Below are 21,439 nucleotides of genomic sequence, written 5' to 3'. Positions count from 1 at the left end.
AAACTCTGTCAGACGATTGGTTGCCAAAGCAATGCTACCCCTCTACCCTCCCCCCCCCCCCCCCCCGTCCCCCTTCACTTGCCTAAAGGTCAGGCCTCTTTGAGTGACAAAATAATGGTGATGGGGTGGTGGCAGTTAACTGTTAAATTACTTGATTTTTCTTAGGTTGGGGATGCGCTTCGCATGGGTATCATATACAAAATATTGACGGCAGACTGATCCCAACGGCGGAGGTGACGAGCTTGATAGAATGAACAACAAAGGCTAGAATAACTGAAATATATTTGTTTTAAAAAAAAACAAATTTTTGCCCGATATTTCGGTTTGCAAAACAAACCTTCCTCGGGGGCTAAACGAAAAAGAAAAGTGAGAAACATAAAAGGATCGTTACAAATGAAGATTTAAAACCTAAAATGCGTGACAATGATTGGTTGTTTAGGACTAAGTTACAAGTGTAAGGGTATCATATCCCGTTCGAGTTAAACCTTTTGGTCTTTCTTTTTATATTTCTTTTCCTCATATTTATACTTTGTTGTTAATTTATTAATTAATTAATTATATAATTTAACTATAAAAATTGCGATAATGTTGAAAAGTTTAAAATATTTAAAACCATCTTGGTTTAAAAGTTTAAAAAGCGACGACGTTTCGACGTTTGCTTAACGTCATTATCAAGTCAGTGATGAGTGAAATGAAAACGAATATAAATGTAAAATGTAGATCAAAGTTCGATTGCCTAATCTTTGAGATGTTATTCATTAAGAAATTGAACCCTGAGTTAAATACTCAGAGAGACTCTAATCGCGCCAAACTCTTTACATAACTCTGCGTGAGAATACTTCATTATAATCACATATTTTCGCTTTTATTTGTCTCTTAGGAATTCTTTTACATTTATATTCGTTTTCATTTCACTCATCGTTAACTTGTAAATTTATCCCTTGCGATGGGTCCTTTGCAACTAATGGTGACATTGCTCTCCACCATGCTGGAGAGCAAGCTATATATTCAGACATCCAAAACAAAGAAAATTCAAGTGTAACTGGATGAAGTCGCTCTGTTTTGGATGTCCCAGTGCGTAACTTGCTCTCCAGCATGGCGAATTCTGTACTATGTGACCGTTAGCTGGAAAGGGCCCATTAAAACTGCTTATCGGGCCGTTTAATCAGTACATGTGAATTAGTCTGAACAAAATCTTTTTCCAAGATTGTGGACATCATCACCCGTGGGTTTAATGAAACGTTTAGGTGGATACCCGGCCGGTGCTCTTTTGTTTTTTGTTTTGTTTTGTTCTGTTTTTCTTTCATAGTTAGATTTCTTGCAATCGATTTGTCATCATGATAAAGGAGAATCTTTTATTTTGGGTCATGTCCAAATAATTAACACTTGGTTTTCTCAGGGTCAATATTTTTTTCTTTTGATCTTTTGTTCTTCAAAGCATGCTTTTTTTAGTTCAGACAAAACAAAGGGGTGTGCCTTTCAGGACACTTCGTCTATAGCCAAATGAAAAATGACTTAATTTGTTTTCCTGTTGTCCAAAACAATTGAAGTTTCTACTCGGAGATAACTGTTAAGTCTTTCCTCTCTAGGTAAACTGGAAATAAGTATTTCATTGCTTTATTCAGAGTTAGACCTAAGATAAAGCTCATAATATAGTTAAGAAACTTATCAAGAATCGTGCAAGAATTGTTTACCCACAAAGGCTTTAATTAATCACTGGCAACGAGACTGAATTCCTGCCGCTGAAGTCAATTACAACGGAGCAGATGTTACATGAGGTAAGAATATTAAAGGACACTGTCACGATCAACATGAAATTATCTGTATCGCATGCAGAGGAGAATATTAACTGACTTCTCCAATCAAGAAGAATCTATAAATCAGTTTTTAGCAATTTCTCCAAAATACATAGGAAGAACTTGAAAAATGTTGTTCAATTTCCTCAAGTTAAAACCCATTTCCATCCAAGTCATCCGAAGCAAAAGATAACAAATACTGTACTAGATTATGTATCCTCGTAGGGTAACTGTTAACAAAACTGAAACATCATTTTAGCATGCATGTCTATACAAATAATTTTATGTTTTTTCACTATTCAAAGGCACATTAAAAATCGGTGACACTACCTCTTTAAAGAAATTTATTAGCTGATGTCCAATGGCACTGTATGATGGACCTTAGAGAAATCAAACTATATTTAACCACGTTTCTGCCTCTGCAGGTTACAGGATGCATTAGTACAAACGGAGGGGAGGGAGGGGGACGAATCCCCCGTATCGTAAACTGATGGCAAATGGTACATTTACCCATAATTCTTAGTGTATGAAAACCCTAAGAACGCTCATAAAAACGCACAGAAAAATTCTAAAAACTTCCAACCTAGCATACACAATCTTTATGTACTACAGAGGCGAATTTCACCAAAAAATATAGCTTTCTATGTGCCTGTTGGCTGTTTTAGGCTCGCGAGGTATTGTGGTAAGTTGTACAGCCACCATCTTTTTCCGAAGACGAATGACTGGAGATATGGAAAGAGCCTTTCCTCCGCACTTGGTAATTCCAGCTGTCCCTTTTTTTCGTATCTGCTTTTTTCGCTCTACCTAGCTAACTCTCGATCCGTTTTCATTAACAGCATTACTCATGGTCGCACAGTATATTACTATAAACCTTCTCTGAATTACCGGTCAGTGAAATCAACTGTTCTCGAATTAAGTTATGGAATGCTCTGCCGAGACTCATCAGGGAATCCATTTCTATGGATACTTTTAAGAGAAAGCTGAAGACTCACCTTTTTGAAAGGGCATTTTTAGCTTAGACTGTTTCTCAATTTTAGTCATAAGTTTCTTTTTTTTATTGTTATTATTATCAGGATGGCGCATTTGAATATATTTATATAGATATTTGCGCCTTATAAGCTTTTAAATTAAATTAAATTAAATTAAATTGAATTAAAGTCTTCAAGTAATTGATGATTTGTCGACGTTTAGCCAAACAGTAGCAACGAAGAGGTTTAAAACGTGCATGCATAAATTCTTAAAATAAAAATTTGTGCAGAGAAAATCGGATATGTTCTTTACTGATCGATAAATAACATGACCAGAGCTAAATTTAGGTGTTTGTTTCTTTTGCTGTTAATTTCGAGGCCCAAATACTTCTGACCGGCGGTGTGGATCTCTGTTACTCTATAATGGAACGCAAACTTTTTTCAGTATTCCTTTATAGAAAAACCTATGGGAAAAAATGTTTATACGTTTCTGTATTGTACTTTTTCGGGAACGCGCCGAATCCCGACCAATCAGAGTTCGAGTTTCCTCTGTGGGGATTTTTTTTTAAATTCACGTCATTAAGACTTATAAGTGATAGAGAAGTGAATCTAGAACGATTAAAATAACTGAAATCAATCATGAAACGGTTTAGTAAACTGATTGTAGCCTTTCAGAGTACGGAGACGGCATTTCAGAAAGCAGCGACAGATTCAGACTTTTGAGAAAAATGATTGCTTTTCATGTGCATCTCACGACGACAGTAACTTCCTCTCACCTGATACACTGTTCCCGCTCCACTCCTCATTGAACCTGACAGCTCATTGTTCGACATCAAACAACTGCCAGTCAAAGGGTCCTTTTAGAAAACAGGAAGAGGTTGTCAATATCTTGGGTAAACATTTGGCTAAAATGTTGTTTGCGGCTTATCCCGGAAACAGTCGAACACAGTACATGTCCAAATTTGTATATGCAATTAAAGACTACATACTGTCCAATTTGGAAACAATCAACTGGATGCCTCAGACTTCTGCTGAAAATTGTGGCCTCGTCCAAGTTTGGTATTCAGAGTAATTTTTGAATCCAATTCTTTCCAAATCGCCTCAATGTGATTTCAGCGTGACAATGTAATCAATCTATTGTTTTTTTTATTGCCCGTCCAAACCCGAAAAAAATAACAATCCATAGTGATGTAAATAAACAAAAGCAGTACGCATGTGATTTCCTGGGTTGTCCCCGGTTTGTGGCGTGTGGTAACCTGTGGCATTATTTAAAACTTCCTGTTTCAGCTCTCCGTTCACAGAATACCTAAGTTCACGGAAACGTTGGAATAGTTTCGAAAGTATATTTAAAGAGAGAGGTGGACCATTAGTGGACGAGACCGTACGAAGTTCCAAGACTGTTAATCGCCATTATCAACGTTACTGAGAAACTTTCAACTTAAGAATCAAGTCAAGTTGCATTGGGGTACAATAAGGTAAGGCTAATTAATAGACCAAATCTCCGATTATATTAGCTCTCGAGGTCGAATCTTGAGTCGGTTAATGTGTTTGCAATATTATGCTTAACTTAAGACGATAAATAATGTTTTAATTGTGAACGATACTAAGTAGTTTCCTATGGTGAAAGTGAAACATATGAAAATCAAACATTTGAACTGCGGATGAAAGATTGAAAAAGTGAATGATCATCACAGTTGTGTACACACTGGCCTGAAGCAGTTGCGAATAAAAGCCTGAAAAAAATTCAGGCTTGAATGGGATTCGAACCCATGACCTCTACGATACCAACGCAGTGCTCTACCAACTGAGCTATCAAGCCAACTGAGAGCTGGTTTTCATTTCGTGATACGTAATTAATATACCCGTAGAGGTAATAAGATCAAAGCGAAATTTATGAAATACATTATTATTGTCTGTAAACATATCTATATACCTAACTTAATTTAATATTTTCTTTCTCTTGTTCTGTAAACATTGCTTGTAACAACTTGCTCGACTCGACTAGCTCTTGTTAACCACGGGCCGTACACATTTCTTCTCAGATTTATGTCAAGAATCATTAAACTGAACTGAATTCATACATTATGAACTTCGAATTCGGGTGAAAAAGTGAAAAAGTGAACTGACCGTCACAATTCTGTACGCAGCTTATGCAGTTAGTTGCGAAAAGAAAGCATGAAAAGATTCTTATGGTATTGCTCGATTTCGATATTTTACAAATTGCTGGTTCGAAATTTCCGAGCTTTGAGAACTTTCTTTCAGCGATCTTGGTAGTAAGTTTAATCATAGGCCAATTTATATTAATCTTGAATCGATCAATGTGTTCATAACTTAAGAATAATGGAAGGATACGATTTTTTTGTTGTCTTCCTTCCAGTAAACGAGCTCTATGCAAAACGATTATTAAACAGCCGACAGTCACTCTGCCGTAGACTACGAGCATTCCCTTATTTTTCTTAGGATAGTAAAGCAAGCGAACCACACGAGCACGCGCGAAAATTGCCTCACACGAGGAGACTCGACGCGACGCGCGCGCTTGCTTTACTGTCCCTAAAGGCCGATTTAGACGGTACAACGTTTGCTTACGACTACCGCATGCGATTTCTGGAGCGCGCGCAGCTCGCGTCATGCAAAAAATCGCACACAACTCTCGTCATTCAACATTGCCAATACCTACGATTGTCGTAGAATTGTAAAACGTTTTAAAACCCTACGACATTTTTTGTTACGTACACGACAGTCGTAAGCGAGTTGTAGGTTTGATTTACACGAAACAATTCGTATCGTATGCCTGTCGTAAGTTTGTGTAATAAAGATTGTAATACTGCGCAGCGTAGTTAATAAATATGAATTCAAAATGTTATAAAATAGACGCTGTAAGATATTTCAAACCGACGTTTGGGCAATGCTGCCTTCTTCAGGGTACAAAACTATACCGTACGGTAGTTTTGTACCCTGTCGTAAGTTTGCCGGATGCGACAAAGTCGTACTGTGTAAATCGCCCTTAAGAAGAATAAGGAACTGCTCGTCGTCTACTCTACCGAGTAGTTGTGTGGGTGAGCTAAGCAACCGAGCTTTTGCTCACTCTTTTGCGCATTCCCACGCGCGTGATTAATGGCTCTCCATCTTGACTTTTTCTTTGGCCAGCGGTTGGTCGACAGGAGACCACGAACCGCTGGCCAAAGAGCCTGAGGACCCTGGGTACGAGATTGGAGAGTCTGGGAGTGATTATTTGGCCTGCAAACTGGTACGAAAATTCACACATTTTGATTTTAAACAGCGCCGCAACTAAGACCAAGTTAAACTTCCGTGGAGTTGCACTTTATATCAAATCATATGACCTTTATAGCGCTGTAATTACCTTTTACTACAAAGCTTGAATTAGTTGTTTCGGATCTGTGTGACCACCCAATCATATATCAAAACCTCCGAGGGGCGGGAAGCCCGAGAGATACCCTGTTAACGAGGCTGATGCCTGTGCCAATCTTGACATTTTTCATTGCTAACTCGTCCCCAGACGTCTCTCTTTGAGGAGAAGCGCGTGCGACTGGAAACACGAGCATCTAATGTTAATGCTGGTTTAGCATTGTGTTAATTTTCTTTTCGCTTCTAATATACGTATGTACAAATATTTTTCACTCCCTATCTAGCACTTTTTTCTTTTTCTCTTTTTCTGTTTCCTATCTTAATTATTATTTATTTACTTATCTACTTGTTTGTTTCTTTCTTGTGTGTTACAACCCAGGAAAAGCATAATAATTTTTATAACTACTCAGCTCGTTTAGTTCTTACTATTCTGAGTTTTTTTTTCTTCTTTTTTTTTTTCTTTTTTGCCTAACTAAATAAAACCAAACAATGTTACTACTCCACCGATGTGCAACCGAACGCAGTTTCAGTCGAGAGTAATTAACACGTCGCATTTCGGCCTGTAGAGGTCCATAACCCTTGAATCGCGAGGGAAGATGAAGGGAATGGAGTATAGGTCGGTGCCCACCTATATTCAATTCCCTTCACTGATCTTTCCTCGCTCGCGATCCCAATTGTACGCCAAGAATTGATCGCTGATGGGAAAACACAAGCGATACCTTGAACATCTTTCCGTACACTGAATAGAATCCCATGAAAACTGTCAAAACTGGTCAGTTATTCTATGTATTACTGAATCAGTCTTGAAACCAAACCTGATGTAGAAACGTAAGAACATTATTATACATCTGTAGATCAGTGAGGATAATGGTTAAATATTGTAAGCATGAAATGAACTTAAAATCTATCCTTAACGAGACAACTATTTTTTTTTTTTTTACCATCAATCTTTTGATTTGTTTTTTTGGATTCTAACAATGTGAAGGTCATGAAAGAAATCTCAAGTGTCAAAACACTGCTTTTCAAAAAAACAAAATACGTCGAGGCATGTTGTCTGTACAGTAAGTGTTTATTTTCGATTCGCTATTTTTTGCGTGGATAGTTGTCTATCGAAACGGTATGAATAACAAAAAAAGACGCTCACATCTTGTTTAATGACAGACTGTAATTGATAAATTGATAGTTCCTTCAGATGTGCGTTTAGGTAACGAACGTACTTCTGGATAAACTATTCTGTTTATTCTTGGTTCCAGATAGACCCTTCTATTCTCAATTTGTCAGTGGTCAGGTGAGGTACGAAAAACCGCTTAGCTCTGAACACATGATTTGGTACCATTTGTCACATTGTTTCCTTAATGCCTTGTTATTTAATTAATCTGTCAGTGACAATTCCCAGTGGCAAGACTTTTTGCAAAAGATCGCAAAAGCTCGTCGAATGCCCTTTTCACGTCTTCCTATGAAATTTTAACTAGTTAACTATTTTATCCCCTGATAAAGGTTAGCTTTGTCTTAAACCGAAATATTGGGCAATGTTATTAAAACAGTGCTAGTTGTTTGATCGGCCTTGCATCGTTCAAGAGGTTTAATTTCGCCCATTGCCGATCCTGCCTGAACATACGAAGATCCAGCTACAAATTGTTCCTGTTTGTAGGAGTGGTCCTTGCTAAGTTTATCAAGTCATCGAAACTGTACTATGCCTTATAAGCCACAAACACCTTCCCCACCCACCCTCCCCTCCCTCAACGTTCTAGGAGTTAGTTTCAAGAGAAGAAAAATAGTACATCAAAACTGAGTTGTTGTAACACTTTCCGTAACAGTTTATTGTCGTGAACTTATGGATATAACTTTTTGACACAGTGAATGGCTGAAGTTCTTCGTCGAATCAAACGCTTGAAGTTGTAAACAAGAGCGGCAACCCAGACTAGGGCGTTTTTAGACCAAACATTTTTGTTTTGATTCAAAACAGAAAATAAAACGCCGGATATGACATGCACATGAATTTAAAATAACAAATGGTGACATTCATAAGACGATCGTGAGCGTGGACTTCAGCACGGCTGAGGAGTAAGATTGTGTGCGTGCACTGAGAAAGTCACATGCTTTGAAGCTTTATAAGAGACGTACTGAACATTTCTGTGCAATCTAATATTCTAACGCGTGTGGTCTTCCTGATCTGATATTTAGGTCTCAGTATGGAAGTTAAATTTGCGTGACCTGGACTTCGAGTTTTCGGAAAAGATTAACCTGAACTAACTTAATTCCCGCAAGGTGCGCAGAATTCCTGCTAAGTGTTATCTCGATACAGCAATCCATAATTCTTGACATGGCTGTTAATGTCATCGCCTGAAGGAGACAATGAACTCTTCCTGGGGTTGTTTGTTTTGTTCAAATATTTTTGATTCTCGATCTAACATTTTGTTTCATGATCAAACTCTAGCTCCCAGCAGACTGTCGAACCATACGGCTCCAGTAACAAGAATGGCTGATATGTTTGGGAGTCTCCAGTCATATGTAATGGATGGTATCAACTTCAGCTACCCCAATATGGGCTTCTTCAACCCACAGATTCCCATTTATGGAGGTAGGTATGATATTTAAAGATTTTATTGAATCATGAGAGGCTCCAGTCCTGCAAATCATGTCGTTCAACTCTCCTCAGCAATACGTTCCACACGAGCAGCACCATTGGAAAGAACATCTTGTCAGATTTCATTTCAATAAATTTCATCCATAGAAACAAAACTTAAGAACCACTTTACTTCACTCGAGGTCACCCTTCAGAGGAAACAGGGTGAATCATGCATGTCGAGACAAATTTTCCTAATCCATCGTATATTATTACCTAAACTTCCGATTGATTGATTTCCTTTCCCCAAGCTTAGCATGCACGCTATTATAGAATAACAACAAACTTTAAGACACATGAAATCACTTTTCGCTGTTCTATGTTTCCATGTACTTATTTCATTATCATACCTTGTAACGTGTACGGGACTGTGTTTATCACGACGCAAACTTTCTGTATTGGAATTTTACTTTAAATGCTTTCGTGGATGCTTAGCTAAGATTAGATAAGTTTTATCAGCAATAAGGAAACGGCTTATCTCCATTCTAACGGATCAGTGCTTAAACTTAACTCGCACGAAACGAAGCAGTTAACGCAACGGCCTTTTTGCACCCCGCATCCCTCCAGCAGCAATATTTTAACCTTTTCAACCCTTGGAACGCCCAAGCAAACAACCGGGAAAGTCCCACATTTATCGTTAAGAATAACGACAAGCAAACAACTCCACCAGCTTTTACTGCTTGGCGGGAAACTTTTACTATAAATTTTCACACTTTAGGATTTCATACACAGATTTTAAAGACACAAAAACAACTCGTATGGCATAAAGAGAGCACTTCAGAAAAAAAATGCTCCACAGCTTTTATTGAAATGGTTATACTTTTGGGATTTTTTTTTCAGAATCAAAAATTTTCACCGCCTTGCAAAGCATAATAAACAGTACCATAGGAGATTACTGCCGGGGCAGTAGCTTTCATTTAAATGGTCACACTTAATGTTAAGATTTCATTCACACACACTAAAGTTACAACCACCTTGTCTAGCATAATAAACAGCACAACAAGAATGTACTGCTCAGTTGCTTTCATTTGAATGGTCACACTTTACGATTTCGTAAGACTCAGAAGTTAGAACCACCTTGTACAGCAAAATTAAACAGCACCACAGGAAAGTACTGCTCAGTAGCTTTTATTTGCCGGAATGGTCACACTTTAGGATTTCATTCAGACTCAGAAGCCAGAACCACCTTGTACAGCAAAACAGACATCACAGGAACGAACATAGGATTTCATCTACAGACTCCTTTCAAAAGTTGGAGCCCGATAACTGGACTTACTAAAGCTTAAAACTCGAAGATGAGGTGAAAGATCTTATTAACATCACGCATCAGACGCAATCACTAATGTTCAACTTTGCTTATTCATACAAAAAAAAGTATTTTATACTTTCGAAAACCAGATGTGTATTGATCATGCTGAGTTTAGAAGGCAGTGATTTTACTAAAGACCCCCCTTCAAAGCAAATTCATTTCCTGGGCGTTTCTCAGTTCATAAATAACACCTTCGGGTTATTTTCACCTATCAGTTAGTTAGTATCGGAATATCTAAAAGTATGAGCCAGTTTCCTAACGACCAAAACAGAAACAATTTTACATCATTTTTGTTAATGATATTTCGCTACAGGCCCAATCACTAGGCACAGCGCAAGGCTCACTTTCTTTTAAATCTGTGGCCGAATAAATTCTTATGGGGAAACCTTCCTAATGAAATGTATCAATCCTTCGCAAAGCTATCGCATTTAATTAAGAACATTAGTCAAATTAGTTTCTTTGGCACCGTTGAAGGGATTTTTTTAAGAAAGCATGGTATAATCTTGTTAGTGTTGAGAGTTATTGGTGCACTTCTTTGTGTCTTAAACATTATCTCTACTAAGCAAATTACTAAAACCGAGATAATCCTCAATCAGCGATCAGTGCGTCCAAAATCGACAACGTGAAACATTACCAGCTAATAACGGATGCACAAAACACTGAACGTAATAAGAAGTCATGCATAAGTGTTTTATCTCGGAAAGAGTGAAGACCTCCTTTACGGACTTACGGTCGGAGATGGAGTTTGCTTGGCCAGGTTTCTTACCGTGCTTAGGGTGTCCACACTGCCTTACATCAGCAGGTTTCGTACAAGGTAAAAGTTTACCACCTCCTTAAAAGGAATTTGATGTCCAATGTACAAAGTAAGCTTATCTATTTGACCTGGGCAACATGCAGAAGATCTGGAAGCCATGTCGCTGATGCAGAATAAGGCAACAACGAAGCTGGCAGAAATCCGTGTATTCACCGAAATAGTTTCTTTACCGCAGGCACCTGTTCTCTCGAACATGTTTAAGGAAAACTGAAAACTGCCTGACAAAGCGGGATCTCAAGATACCTAGTCAGCAGCGGAATTGAGAACCGTAGAAGCGAAAGAGTTTCAGTTATAGAACAGTTTGATTAGAAAGGCACGCCCTGGATGATCTGTTTTTTTTTTTTTTTTTTTTACTGTAAGCAAGAAAAACGAGTTTCTGTTTGCGCGGGTGGTCAATCGTTAATGGTCTTGGTCCTTTTGCAGACTTTAGTTCGATTATTTATTCATTGCTTAATCCGTTTATTTATTTATTCATCTATTTATTTATTTATCTATCTATCTATCTATCTATCTATCTATCTAACTATCTATCTATTTATTCATTCATTTATTCATTCATTTATTCATTTATTTATTTATTTATTTATTTATTTATTTATTTATTTATTTATTTATTTATTATTTATTTTTAAGGTCCTGTACGTAAACAGCGTCGGGAACGAACAACTTTCACCAAAGCTCAGCTGGAAATTCTGGACGAACTCTTCGCCAAAACAAAATATCCTGACATCTTCATGAGAGAGGAGGTAGCCACGAAAATAAATCTTCCAGAAAGCAGAGTGCAGGTAAACATAACGAGAAACTGTGTCCAGTAGTTCAGTTGCAATATTAATTAAGAAGATTCTCAAACTCGATTAATATCAGAAAGGTTACCAAGTACAATTTACAGAATTACCACTCGGTTTCTACTTCTATTTGCATTTCGTGATGAAAGAGTACAGACACGATGGGGTGTCTCCTTCCCCCTTTTAAAGAGCACGACATCATGTATAGCTTATCCGCCGGAAAGGTTTGTACCAGTGTATCACGGGAGAGTTGCTGCAATCAATGACAACCCATGTCATCATCCATGGGTGGATTCGTTGCACCCTGGTAACAGGAGAATTGAAATAAAGAATGCTTTTTTAACCTTAATTTCGCTCGACAAATTTCCCACAATTGTTAAGCAGCTTTTGTTAATTTTATTGATGTTACCAGTTTAATTACACCCTTTTTTAAAAAGGACACTATCTACAGTCTGGGAAAAAGGAATTGAAGTGCAGCTAACCCCTATTTTTTCCTGTTGCTAAATGAAAACTCCTAATTGTTCTGATTTCTTGAAAAATAATTGTTCGTAGCATTTTTCTTTGAATTTTTATGGCCGGTGAAAGTTTCAAATTTTCGCGCTTCTTTGGATCACCGCCGAACAAGACCGAGAATGGTTCTTAGATTTACTGTGACGTCATCGAAGGACCACAATAGAAGCGAAGTTGTTGCAAAGAGGAAGAATCGTTGATCATTGGCAGCAAATTTTATGTTATGCCTGAAACGTGTGTTGTTCTTGGTTGTAATAATATAGCCGACCTCAAAAAGGCCATTTCGTCACAGTAAAACTATAACGGAACCATTCTCCTTCTCAGTGCGCGGCGGTGAACCAAGATCCGCGAAAATTTGAAACTTTCATGGGCCATAAAATTTAAAGAAAAATGCTACCAACACAGAGAAAAAATGGGGTAAGTTGCACTTTTGGGTATTTTTATAGAAAAAAGCGCAATATAAGTATAAGATCTTATTATCATTATTATTATTACTATTATTATTATTATTATTATTATTATTATTATTATTACTTTAAAGATATTCTTATACTTCATATGTTTAATGTTCTTTGTCCTCTTATAGGTTTGGTTTAAAAACAAAAGAGCCAAATATCGACAGCAAAAGAGGCAGCAACAACAAGCACAAAACAAACCAAACAAAGACAAAGGGAAGTCCTCACCCCCACCCCCAGCGGACCAAGCAGGAGCTCCCGCCAAAACGACACCACAGCAGTTTAGCAACTTCAGTGTCAGAGGAGTTGAATTACCGCAGCCAAATATGGACTCACTGAAACAAGGCTTTCAGACTATCGCAAACATCCAAATGCAAGAAAGTTATCAGCCCTCGAAGTCAGGCCATAACAATCTTGAGGACCTCTTGGTAGCTTATACGTCTGCAGCTTCCTCGCAACCTGCTCAACTTCACACGAGCAATGAACAGGGTTTACCACATAATGTTATCAGCAGTGTAGCACTGAACAGCAATATGCCAATCAACCGCAGTATACAACGAAGTTATTTCACGTCTACCACGATGTAGTTTTGACTGCATGAGGCTAGCTTTGAAGAAGTGAAATTAAACAAACTTAATTACCTTTCATGATAAGTAACTGACAACAATTTTTAGATCAAGTGTGGCAAATCTTTAAATGAACTCTCAGATGCAACGGCTGTTGCAAACGGCTGGAGGCAATGACATTAAGCCAGAAGGCCATTACCATTACTATAGATAACCATGTGTTGTAAAAATATAAATGTCGTAGGCCCTATTTGATTCGTGAGTTAACTACTAGAAGACTATAAGAAAGAGACTCTCATATCGGCTACACGCCGGCATAGTGCATATTTGAGTTATCACGACAACTTTACCGTACAAAAATAAAAACGAATTTTACGAATGGATTGCTTTATGCATTCATTTAACTGGTCGGACAAAGTACCGGTGGAGCCAGTCATCAATAACAATTTTTATTAATCAGTATTGCAAGCTTGATTTCTTTACAAGCATCGATACATTTCTACATGAACTCTTGCCAAAGATTATTTGACGGGCTCAGAACCAAATTGGGCCACTGACCCAATGGTCTGAGCAACGTTATAGAGAATTGAAACGGTTATCTTGATTGGCTCAAGCTCAGTAAACAAGGATCGAGAAGTGAGTTTGATTTATTGATTTTCTTAAGGGCCCGGTGGAAGAAGGGCATATTTATCGTTAACTGAAGATTTTTCCTTGAGAATCCAAATTTCTCCAAAAACACTTTGCTTGCCAACAGGCTTGTTATCAAGGCATTACAATTTTTGTTGAACCTAGTTTAATGGCCTTAGCTCCCACAAGTCTCCTGTACCTCAGTGGCAGAGCATCCGAGCTTGTAATCGGAAGGTTTCAGGTTCGACTCCTGTTGGGAGTACTCGGAATTATTTCCGAGTATGCCTGTGTCATTTACTCATTAATACATCATTCTCAACTTTTGTTAAGCTTTAAACAGAGACGAAAATTTAAGACATCATTGCAAGAATCACTTTCGTTGTTTCAGTTTTTAGGTTAAAGTCATTAGCTTACTGGGCAAATTTGAGTTCTTAAATTATAATGTAAATTGGAGCGAATTTAGCGAAACGTGGATTTTGACGCCAAATTGTCACTTTACTGCATGCGCCTTCTTTCACCGGGTCCTTCAATTGGAAAAATAAAACCTTGGGTATCTGAATCATGAATACTTCTGATGTTACTGTCAGTAATTAAGGATTCGTTTATCGATATGAAAAACCGTGAAGTCCGAAAGCTATAATAACGTCGCACTGAAAACAACAAGTGTTTAATATTAAAGACTTCAAACAAAGAAGTGTTTCTTTCCAGCTTAAATTAACTTGAGGCACCTGCTAACAGCAGACAGTCATCACTATGGTAACCGTCTTCGGCAACAGAGAGCTGTATATTTTGCCTTTTATTTTGCTTCAAGCGATTGTTTGTATTTGCGGATCTACAATTTGAGGAGTTGAACTTGTTTCATTTCGTTGATCGCAAATGATGAAGATCCAAAAGGTATAAAAGAAAAACGAAGGATTTGAAATATTCTGATACCGATCATATAAATTATTCTCATTTAAAATATTCCAACGGTACTGAAAGCAATAGTAACGTCACCTTGCATATTTACCAGGTTGGTATTGCCACTTATTTACCTCTGATACTCAATTTTAGTGATGTACATCCCGTTATGATGTGAAAAAAACTATGCTACACATAGGTGGACATTTAACAGTCGAATGTAAAAATTTGCAAGTAATGGCGTCGGGAATATCGCATTGTGTCAGTAAGGCTATTCATATTCATGGCACTAGTTTATCTGCTTCTTTTCTCGCTTTAGTATTAAATGTTTTCATCAATGACTAGCTAGGTTGCAAAATTAATACTGATAAAGATAAACATGATTTGTGTTGACCGTTAAGCGGCGCTTTTAATATTATCGGACATCCTCTCGTCCTTGATAAGCTTTTTTGTTTTAGAATCCTTTATTACCTTTAAACATAAGACCAAGATCTCAACAGAAAATGTACCGAGCTAGCAAACAATTAATGAATATAATAGACATAAATTTTGAGTATGGACTTAAAAGTGTCTGTTTTCATCCCGAAACCCAAAGGTTTGCTGACCACATCGTTACCGTTTAAGTCTGTAAGTTTTAATGTCATATGTAGTTAATTTGTTTAGAAATTGAGAGCCACGATCTGTGAATTAAGGCAAGGTTTATTGAACGTATAGACACCAATTTCATAAGCGTTTGTTATTAACTTGTGTTTGCCTTTAATTTTGACTAGAAAATGCAAGTATTCGGATATGCTGCGAAAATATTATTTTCCCTGAAACATGTGAAATGTATTCTACCTTCACGGTTTGGTATGGTTATTAATAATTAACATGTAAACTTTAAAAGAGTCTGACTCTTTCATTCACGCGTTGGTCGTCGGTACAAAACAACAAAACAATTGTGTTGAGAGGTCTTGACTGGACTGTTGACACATTTTTAACGAATTCTCAAAGCCTCATTTATCGACGCAAATTCTCTTTCACATTTGCGAAAAGTTCGTATTCAACCCAAGCAAGTAAATACATATGTTATTCACCGGCCAGGGGGTCGTTTTCCAAAATATGGACCAGGCTAGCTCGGCCGGCAAGTAAATTTCTATATTTCTCTGCAAGAAAACGAGGTACAGGTCTTGACCCCAAATAGCAGTGCAGTATTGACTGAAAATAAATGACGGTGGCTTTAGGTTGGGTTTAACGACACAAAGGCAAACATATTTGGTAAAAACTGAACTGTTTTGAATCAGCTTATAGTGTGCCACTTTATAAACTTCTTATCTTGCAGATAAAAAGTCACAATGTCGGATGCTGAAATGGACATGCGTTTTGAGGTTTGTCTCCAGTGACCACAGCAAAAAAAATAGCAGCAACAGCAGCTTCTGTGTCAATACTGTAAATTAGGGCCTCTTTACAATGAAGGAGGGTAACTCTAGCGCTAGGGTTACCCTAGCATTCCAACATTTCTTCTTTTTTAACAAAGCAGATAGGGTTACCCTGGCGCCAGGGTAACCCTACCTGCTCTGTAAACGCTCTGCTCTGTCTACTTGGGACAACTTTGAAAAGTTGAAAAGAGCAGTCAAAATGGCGGAACGGGTACCGGACTCGGCTTTGCGATACAACCTTTTAAACCTTCCTTTACTCCCAGTAATCGAAAACGCCTTGAACTGGCGAACGGTCTACAGGCCAATTTTACAAATTTTTATAATTTTCCCGCTCTTTCTAGGATAGATGACCTGAGTGACAGGGTAACACTACCTGTGAGATTTTGCTTGTAAACCGGGGCTATATTTAACCCTCTTGCTAGAGTTACCCTAGTACTAGGGTTACCCTTCCTCCTTGTAAACAGACCGTTAAACAAAAGTAACTGGAAAAAAAACTCGTAATAACAAAAGTCAACAATATAAACACACGAGGATGCGAAGCGCTCGCCTTAGAATTTTGAGTGGAGTGTGTGGGGCAGAGCTTGCAGAGCAGAGCTTGGACAAAAACATTGCACCCTTCGAAAATTGAAGTTTTTCGGCTTTATCTATGACAAAAGGTAAATTATAAGCTATTAAACCATAGCCTCCGGAGCTGCACATACCTAAATATCTTGTAGTTAACAATCTAAAAAATTGAGTCGTGTATGAGCTTATAATGCACTGAATCGGCTCTAAGTTCACATGTAAAGAACCTGAAATAATTAACAATTATTCCACGAGCGCGCGTTGGATATGAGATGATAGATAGCCAGCGAGGCGCGTAGCGCCGAGTTGGCTATAATCATCTCATATCCAACAAGCGCAAGTGGAATAATTGTTTTATTAAAAGCAATCGAGAAATATTGCTAGATCTTGCTGATTTCGCTTTGAAAGAACAACCAGAAGGCAATTTATGGTCGCTATTTCTCGCACATGCATGGTATAATGGCTCATATACCATAGTCGCTAAGCCAATCAAATCCTTTGAATTGCATTATACAATGATTCAGTTTTTAATAATAACTATTGTTTGCAAGAGCTGTGAGGGACTCTTATTGGTTTATACTATGCTTGACCACGGGACTGAATAAGTATAATGTTTACCCGAAGAAAAATGATTGAAAGCAAGAAAAGGAAAATACTGTTTTGATTCTCATTTCCTTTGAAAACGCAAGCTTTCCAAAAAAGGAATTCTAGGTTTATTACGTCATATAGCTTCACCAGGGGACCAATGAAGTTGCTGAAAACTGCAACATCCTGCGGTGACTATATTATAAAAAGAATATTGCAACCGTGAGGTTGGCAATTTATTTAACAATATACAAGGTGTTTAACCATGTATCTTGTATCGATTTCGAAATTTAAACGTTTCCAAGCCTGATGAATTTGCTCGCTCAGTTATCGGAAGCATGATGTGCGTTTCATAAAGTGGTGCTTCTTGCTGACATAATCAGAGGTTTCTCAAATTACTCAGGTCCCGTCCCCGCTTGAACATCAGGAAGGTTGAGACAGATATACCATGTCTTTACTCCTTATTTGCTCCCTCAGTATGTTTTCTTTTTCACCAGGAATTGGCAGATATTATTCGAAACGAAAGCAAGCAAGGAACTAGAAAGAATTCAGCAACGTCTAAAATTGATAAGGAGAAAGAGACTAAGGCATGTGAATATCTAACGGGCGATACTGTACTCTTTATTACGCCTGTACCAGGGTTATCCCGGCTGACCAAGAAGTCTTAGAGCCTGGTTGTATTCTGGTAACCCTGGTTATTTGAAAGGGTTACCAGACTTACCTACCTGGAATACCAGGTTAACCAGACTTTCGTACATAGGGTTCAAGTCTGGTAATGAGAATTAAAAGATTATAAAATTGACGATGTTAAGAGAGTTTAAACTCTCTTAACAGCGTCAGTTTTATAATCATTTAATTACAATCTTTATTATTCAAGTCTGGTAAGTCTGGTTTAAAAACCAGGATACCCCGGTTTTTGAATCGAACCAGACATGAACCAGGATATAACCCTGGTTTTACCAGGCTCTCCTCGATAGGGATCCAAGTTTACAAAGATCACTAATTATTTGATCGCATTAAGCGGGCTTTCCCTCCGAGCTAGAAGGGTCAAACTTTCAGTTTTGTCATGTGTTTCTCTTCTTTTGACATCGAGTGCGACCTCTCAATTGAAGTCTTTTAGTAGCACTTTAAGGTGGCTCACAACAGTTTCCAGAAGTTCCCTTCAGTTATAATTTGATCGATCAATACTAGCACTCTTTATCAGAGGATACTACAATAACGGCCAGTACCAAACAAATGTCTAAACATCGGTAAACAAGTTATTTTTTCGACTTAATGGGTTACCATAACAACAAATATAACCTTTTAGAAAACCTTAATTTTAGCTATGGATGAATATAACTCAAAAGACGAGTTCTGTGACTCCCATTTTTTACCATCAAATTGTAACCAGCATGTCAAGATGTAGCCAGATTCTCAGACGCTCCAGGGTGAGAGTGTGTGGCTGCGAGCGACCTGGACGGTCTGAAAAGTGAGAACCAGGCTAGTCAAGACGCAATTTTATTCAAAGTTTCAAAAAAATGTAGAGCCATCTTAACTATTCGAAAGTTTTGGAAAATTTACGGGGGATCAATGAGCTCGTTTATGAGTTATAATTAAAGCTAAATTTAGGACTGTTTTTAGCATTGGTAACTTATTAAGTCGAGAAAACAACTATAACTTGTTCTCCAATAATAAGGCATTTGTTTGATACCATTATTATTGTATCACATGACAAACGGTGGTGGAATTGATCCGTTAAAGTTTAAGTGCTTAAAACCGAGGCCAGCCATCTTAAAACGTGATTCTAACGTTTGAGTCCGTGGACGAAACAAGCGCGACCATTCAAATAAAAGCTACTGAGCAGTACTTTTCTATGGTGCTGTTTATTATGCTGTACAAGGTGTTTCTAACGTTTGAGTCTGTAGACGAAATCCTAAAGTGTGACCATTAGAATGAAAGCTACTGAGCAGTACTTACTTGTGGTGCTGTTTATTATGCTGCACATGGTGGTTCTACCTTTTGTGTCCGCGGACGAAATCCTCAAGTGTGATCCTTCAAATGAAAGCTACTGAGCAGAACTCTCCAGTGGTACTGTCTTTACGCTGTACAAGGTGGTTCTAACATGCCAATTCCAATGCAAAGGATCAGAAAGACCAACTCATCCACAATATAACCAAATGTACGTTTACTCAAATTCAGAATATGATTAAACTAGTAACGTTCATGTACTGTCCTAATCAATTATGCTTCACTGAAACTGGTAACAGTTTTAACTAAGTTATTCGATCTTACAGAACGCAAATACAGAAAACCCAGTAAAGGAAAAAGATCTTCCAGAGAAAAACAACGCAAACGAAACAAAGGTAGGTTACCTGGGTAACAGGTTTGCTTGACAAAACCTTCAGAAAACCACAGCATCGCAGCATTCTTTTAAACTTTGAAATAAATATAGATAAAAAAGATTGACTTGCAGCAAAATAGTCAAGAAAATAGATATCATTCTAAATTGCCCATTACAAACCGCGTGATATTCTCAGCAGCCTTGATCCTTTGTCTTTTTGTAAGTAAAGAAAGAATGTATGCAAGTGTGAATATGACCAATTCTATAAGAGAGTACTTCCTAGAAGCTCCTAGAGTACCATCACATGATCTGTAATGGGGCAACAAAACAACGAAGCGAGTTAGGTATATTGGTTACAGTCCTTATCGTAACTCTCTTATTTTTTTTTGTGATTTGTTTTGTTTTTTATGAAATAGACGTGTAACTGCATCTACCTGTATATTTTAGTCGTTGAAATGATCATGCTCACTGTTACAATTTCTTATATTGAAAGGCCATGCAACGTACATGTGGACCTGAAATACTTAAAAGGCCTGCGCAAAGCATGGCAATGCGCGCGTGTATAAATTTTTCAATCGTTTCATTTTTCCTGTTTGTATTTCTTTTAATTCCCTCTAAATTAAAAAAGCTATCATATAATAGCTTCTACAAGCACTACAAATTGTACTTTTTAAATGCCCAATGAATATTGGGTATTTAAAAGGTATTGCCCTCACTATTAATTATCATTCCTATTGTTTTTTATGTAAAAATTGTAGTATGTTTCTATTATTGCACTTTTATTATTCTTTACTTTTTTTGCACGTTATACGCCAGTTAGTTGCACGTGGCAGTGACCAACTCGAAAGCCTAAGCTCCTTTGGTCACTGCGCACATTTCACTTTTCACATTTATGTAATTTAATGCTGTCTTTATGTTACTTTTCTTATATATTGTAATTACCTTTTGTTGTAAACCATTGAAATAGTGCATAATAATAAAAACCTTAAACCTTAATTCACAGGAGGATCAAGAAAAGCATGATAACAATGAAAACGAAGCTCCAAAGCAGCCGATAGAGAAGGCTGATCATGTAAGCCAAGATAATTGTTTTAATGTTGTTGTTGTTTGCGAGAGCAGACGCCTTGTCCACGAAAAGAGCGGTGGCTGAAACTTGAACTAAATTCGAGGTGTTTGGAAATCGGATGAAACACTCTTCCTCGTGTTTGATAATGCTACACAACTAAACCAGTAAACACAATTGAATAACAAATACAAACACCAGTCTGTGTTTTACTTCCTCGTAGAATTCATTCCTTGACAAATATTTGAGTGATAGTGATCCAGAGGAAGAAATAAAACAAGAACACAAAGAAAAGGTGAAGGAGAAAGAAAAAGACAGGTACTTTTTTTTTTCATTTTTTTATCGAGTTACAAAAAAACGGACAAATGTACTAACAAATAAATGTACATATATACATAAACGTAGGGCATACAAATTGATACATTACAATAACTTTAATTTACAATGACTAGTCTACAATATTATAATTGAGAATGATGTATTATTCAGTAACGACACAGGCAAACTCGGGAAAAGAAATTTCGAGTGCTCTTATCGGGAGTCGAACCTTAGACCTTCTGATTACTAGTTCGGATGCTCTACCACTGAGCTGCAGGAAACTCGTGGGAGCTAAAGCCTTTAAGGGAGCTAAGGCTATCAATTATTTCAAGGGAGAGTATAATTTTCTATTCTCCACAGGTCATTTATATTATTTTCTAAACAATTTTTTTTTTCAGAATGGGCTCCGTCCCTTTTCGGAACATTTACAGGGATAAATATATTGT

The 21,439-nt window shown here is 37.5% G+C and overlaps 2 protein-coding genes and 1 non-coding gene across 10 annotated transcripts in view; 2 read left to right on the top strand and 1 right to left on the bottom strand.

Moving 5' to 3' along the window:
• The first annotated feature begins 1,600 nt into the window (after window positions 1-1,600).
• On the top strand, window positions 1,601-13,578 carry LOC146484863 (uncharacterized). 5 transcript variants are annotated; one of them, XM_085104332.1, is made up of 5 exons: window positions 1,601-1,778; window positions 4,052-4,239; window positions 8,568-8,711; window positions 11,513-11,664; window positions 12,761-13,578. In XM_085104332.1, exons 3-5 carry the CDS (start codon window positions 8,609-8,611, stop codon window positions 13,214-13,216), a joined length of 711 nt encoding a protein of 236 aa, XP_084960458.1. In that variant the 5' UTR covers window positions 1,601-1,778; window positions 4,052-4,239; window positions 8,568-8,608; the 3' UTR covers window positions 13,217-13,578. The 5 variants fall into 5 exon arrangements, with proteins under 5 accessions (XP_084960458.1, XP_084960459.1, XP_084960456.1 ...); XM_085104333.1 differs by lacking the exon at window positions 1,601-1,778 and having other exon boundaries at window positions 4,047-4,239; XM_085104330.1 differs by lacking the exons at window positions 1,601-1,778; window positions 4,052-4,239 and adding an exon at window positions 8,179-8,398.
• Window positions 4,511-4,583, bottom strand: Trnat-ggu (transfer RNA threonine (anticodon GGU)). The gene has a single exon. It is a non-coding gene; the product is annotated as a tRNA-Thr (tRNA).
• Window positions 13,579-13,706: 128 nt separating the features above from the next.
• The window catches only part of LOC146484862 (outer dynein arm-docking complex subunit 2-like), a 23,845-nt gene continuing 16,112 nt past the window's right edge, over window positions 13,707-21,439 (top strand). For 2 of the 4 annotated variants that reach the window (XM_085104320.1, XM_085104321.1), the window contains exons 1-6: window positions 13,707-14,834; window positions 16,044-16,089; window positions 17,787-17,876; window positions 19,566-19,634; window positions 20,616-20,684; window positions 20,899-20,993. In XM_085104320.1, coding sequence (XP_084960446.1) covers window positions 16,057-16,089; window positions 17,787-17,876; window positions 19,566-19,634; window positions 20,616-20,684; window positions 20,899-20,993 — 356 coding nt within the window. In that variant the 5' untranslated portion in view covers window positions 13,707-14,834; window positions 16,044-16,056. The remainder of the gene's footprint in view (window positions 14,835-16,043; window positions 16,090-17,786; window positions 17,877-19,565; window positions 19,635-20,615; window positions 20,685-20,898; window positions 20,994-21,439) is intronic. The other 2 variants (XM_085104322.1, XM_085104323.1) reach the window with 2 other exon arrangements.

The sequence above is a fragment of the Pavona decussata genome, unplaced genomic scaffold, assembly GCF_977016875.1.
Source record: "Pavona decussata unplaced genomic scaffold, jaPavDecu1.1 SCAFFOLD_29, whole genome shotgun sequence".
NCBI classification, from domain to species: domain Eukaryota; kingdom Metazoa; phylum Cnidaria; class Anthozoa; order Scleractinia; family Agariciidae; genus Pavona; species Pavona decussata.
This window is presented reverse-complemented; position numbering and strand designations above follow the sequence as displayed.

Bases quoted from the DNA above. Each gene is read 5' to 3' on its own strand.
- LOC146484863 (XM_085104328.1), top strand. From the start codon at position 8,486: ATGAACTCTTCCTGGGGTTGTTTGTTTTGTTCAAATATTTTTGATTCT. The intron at 8,712-11,512 runs GTAGGTATGATA...TTTATTTTTAAG, and splicing joins ACAGATTCCCATTTATGGAG to GTCCTGTACGTAAACAGCGT. The intron at 11,665-12,760 runs GTAAACATAACG...GTCCTCTTATAG, and splicing joins TTCCAGAAAGCAGAGTGCAG to GTTTGGTTTAAAAACAAAAG.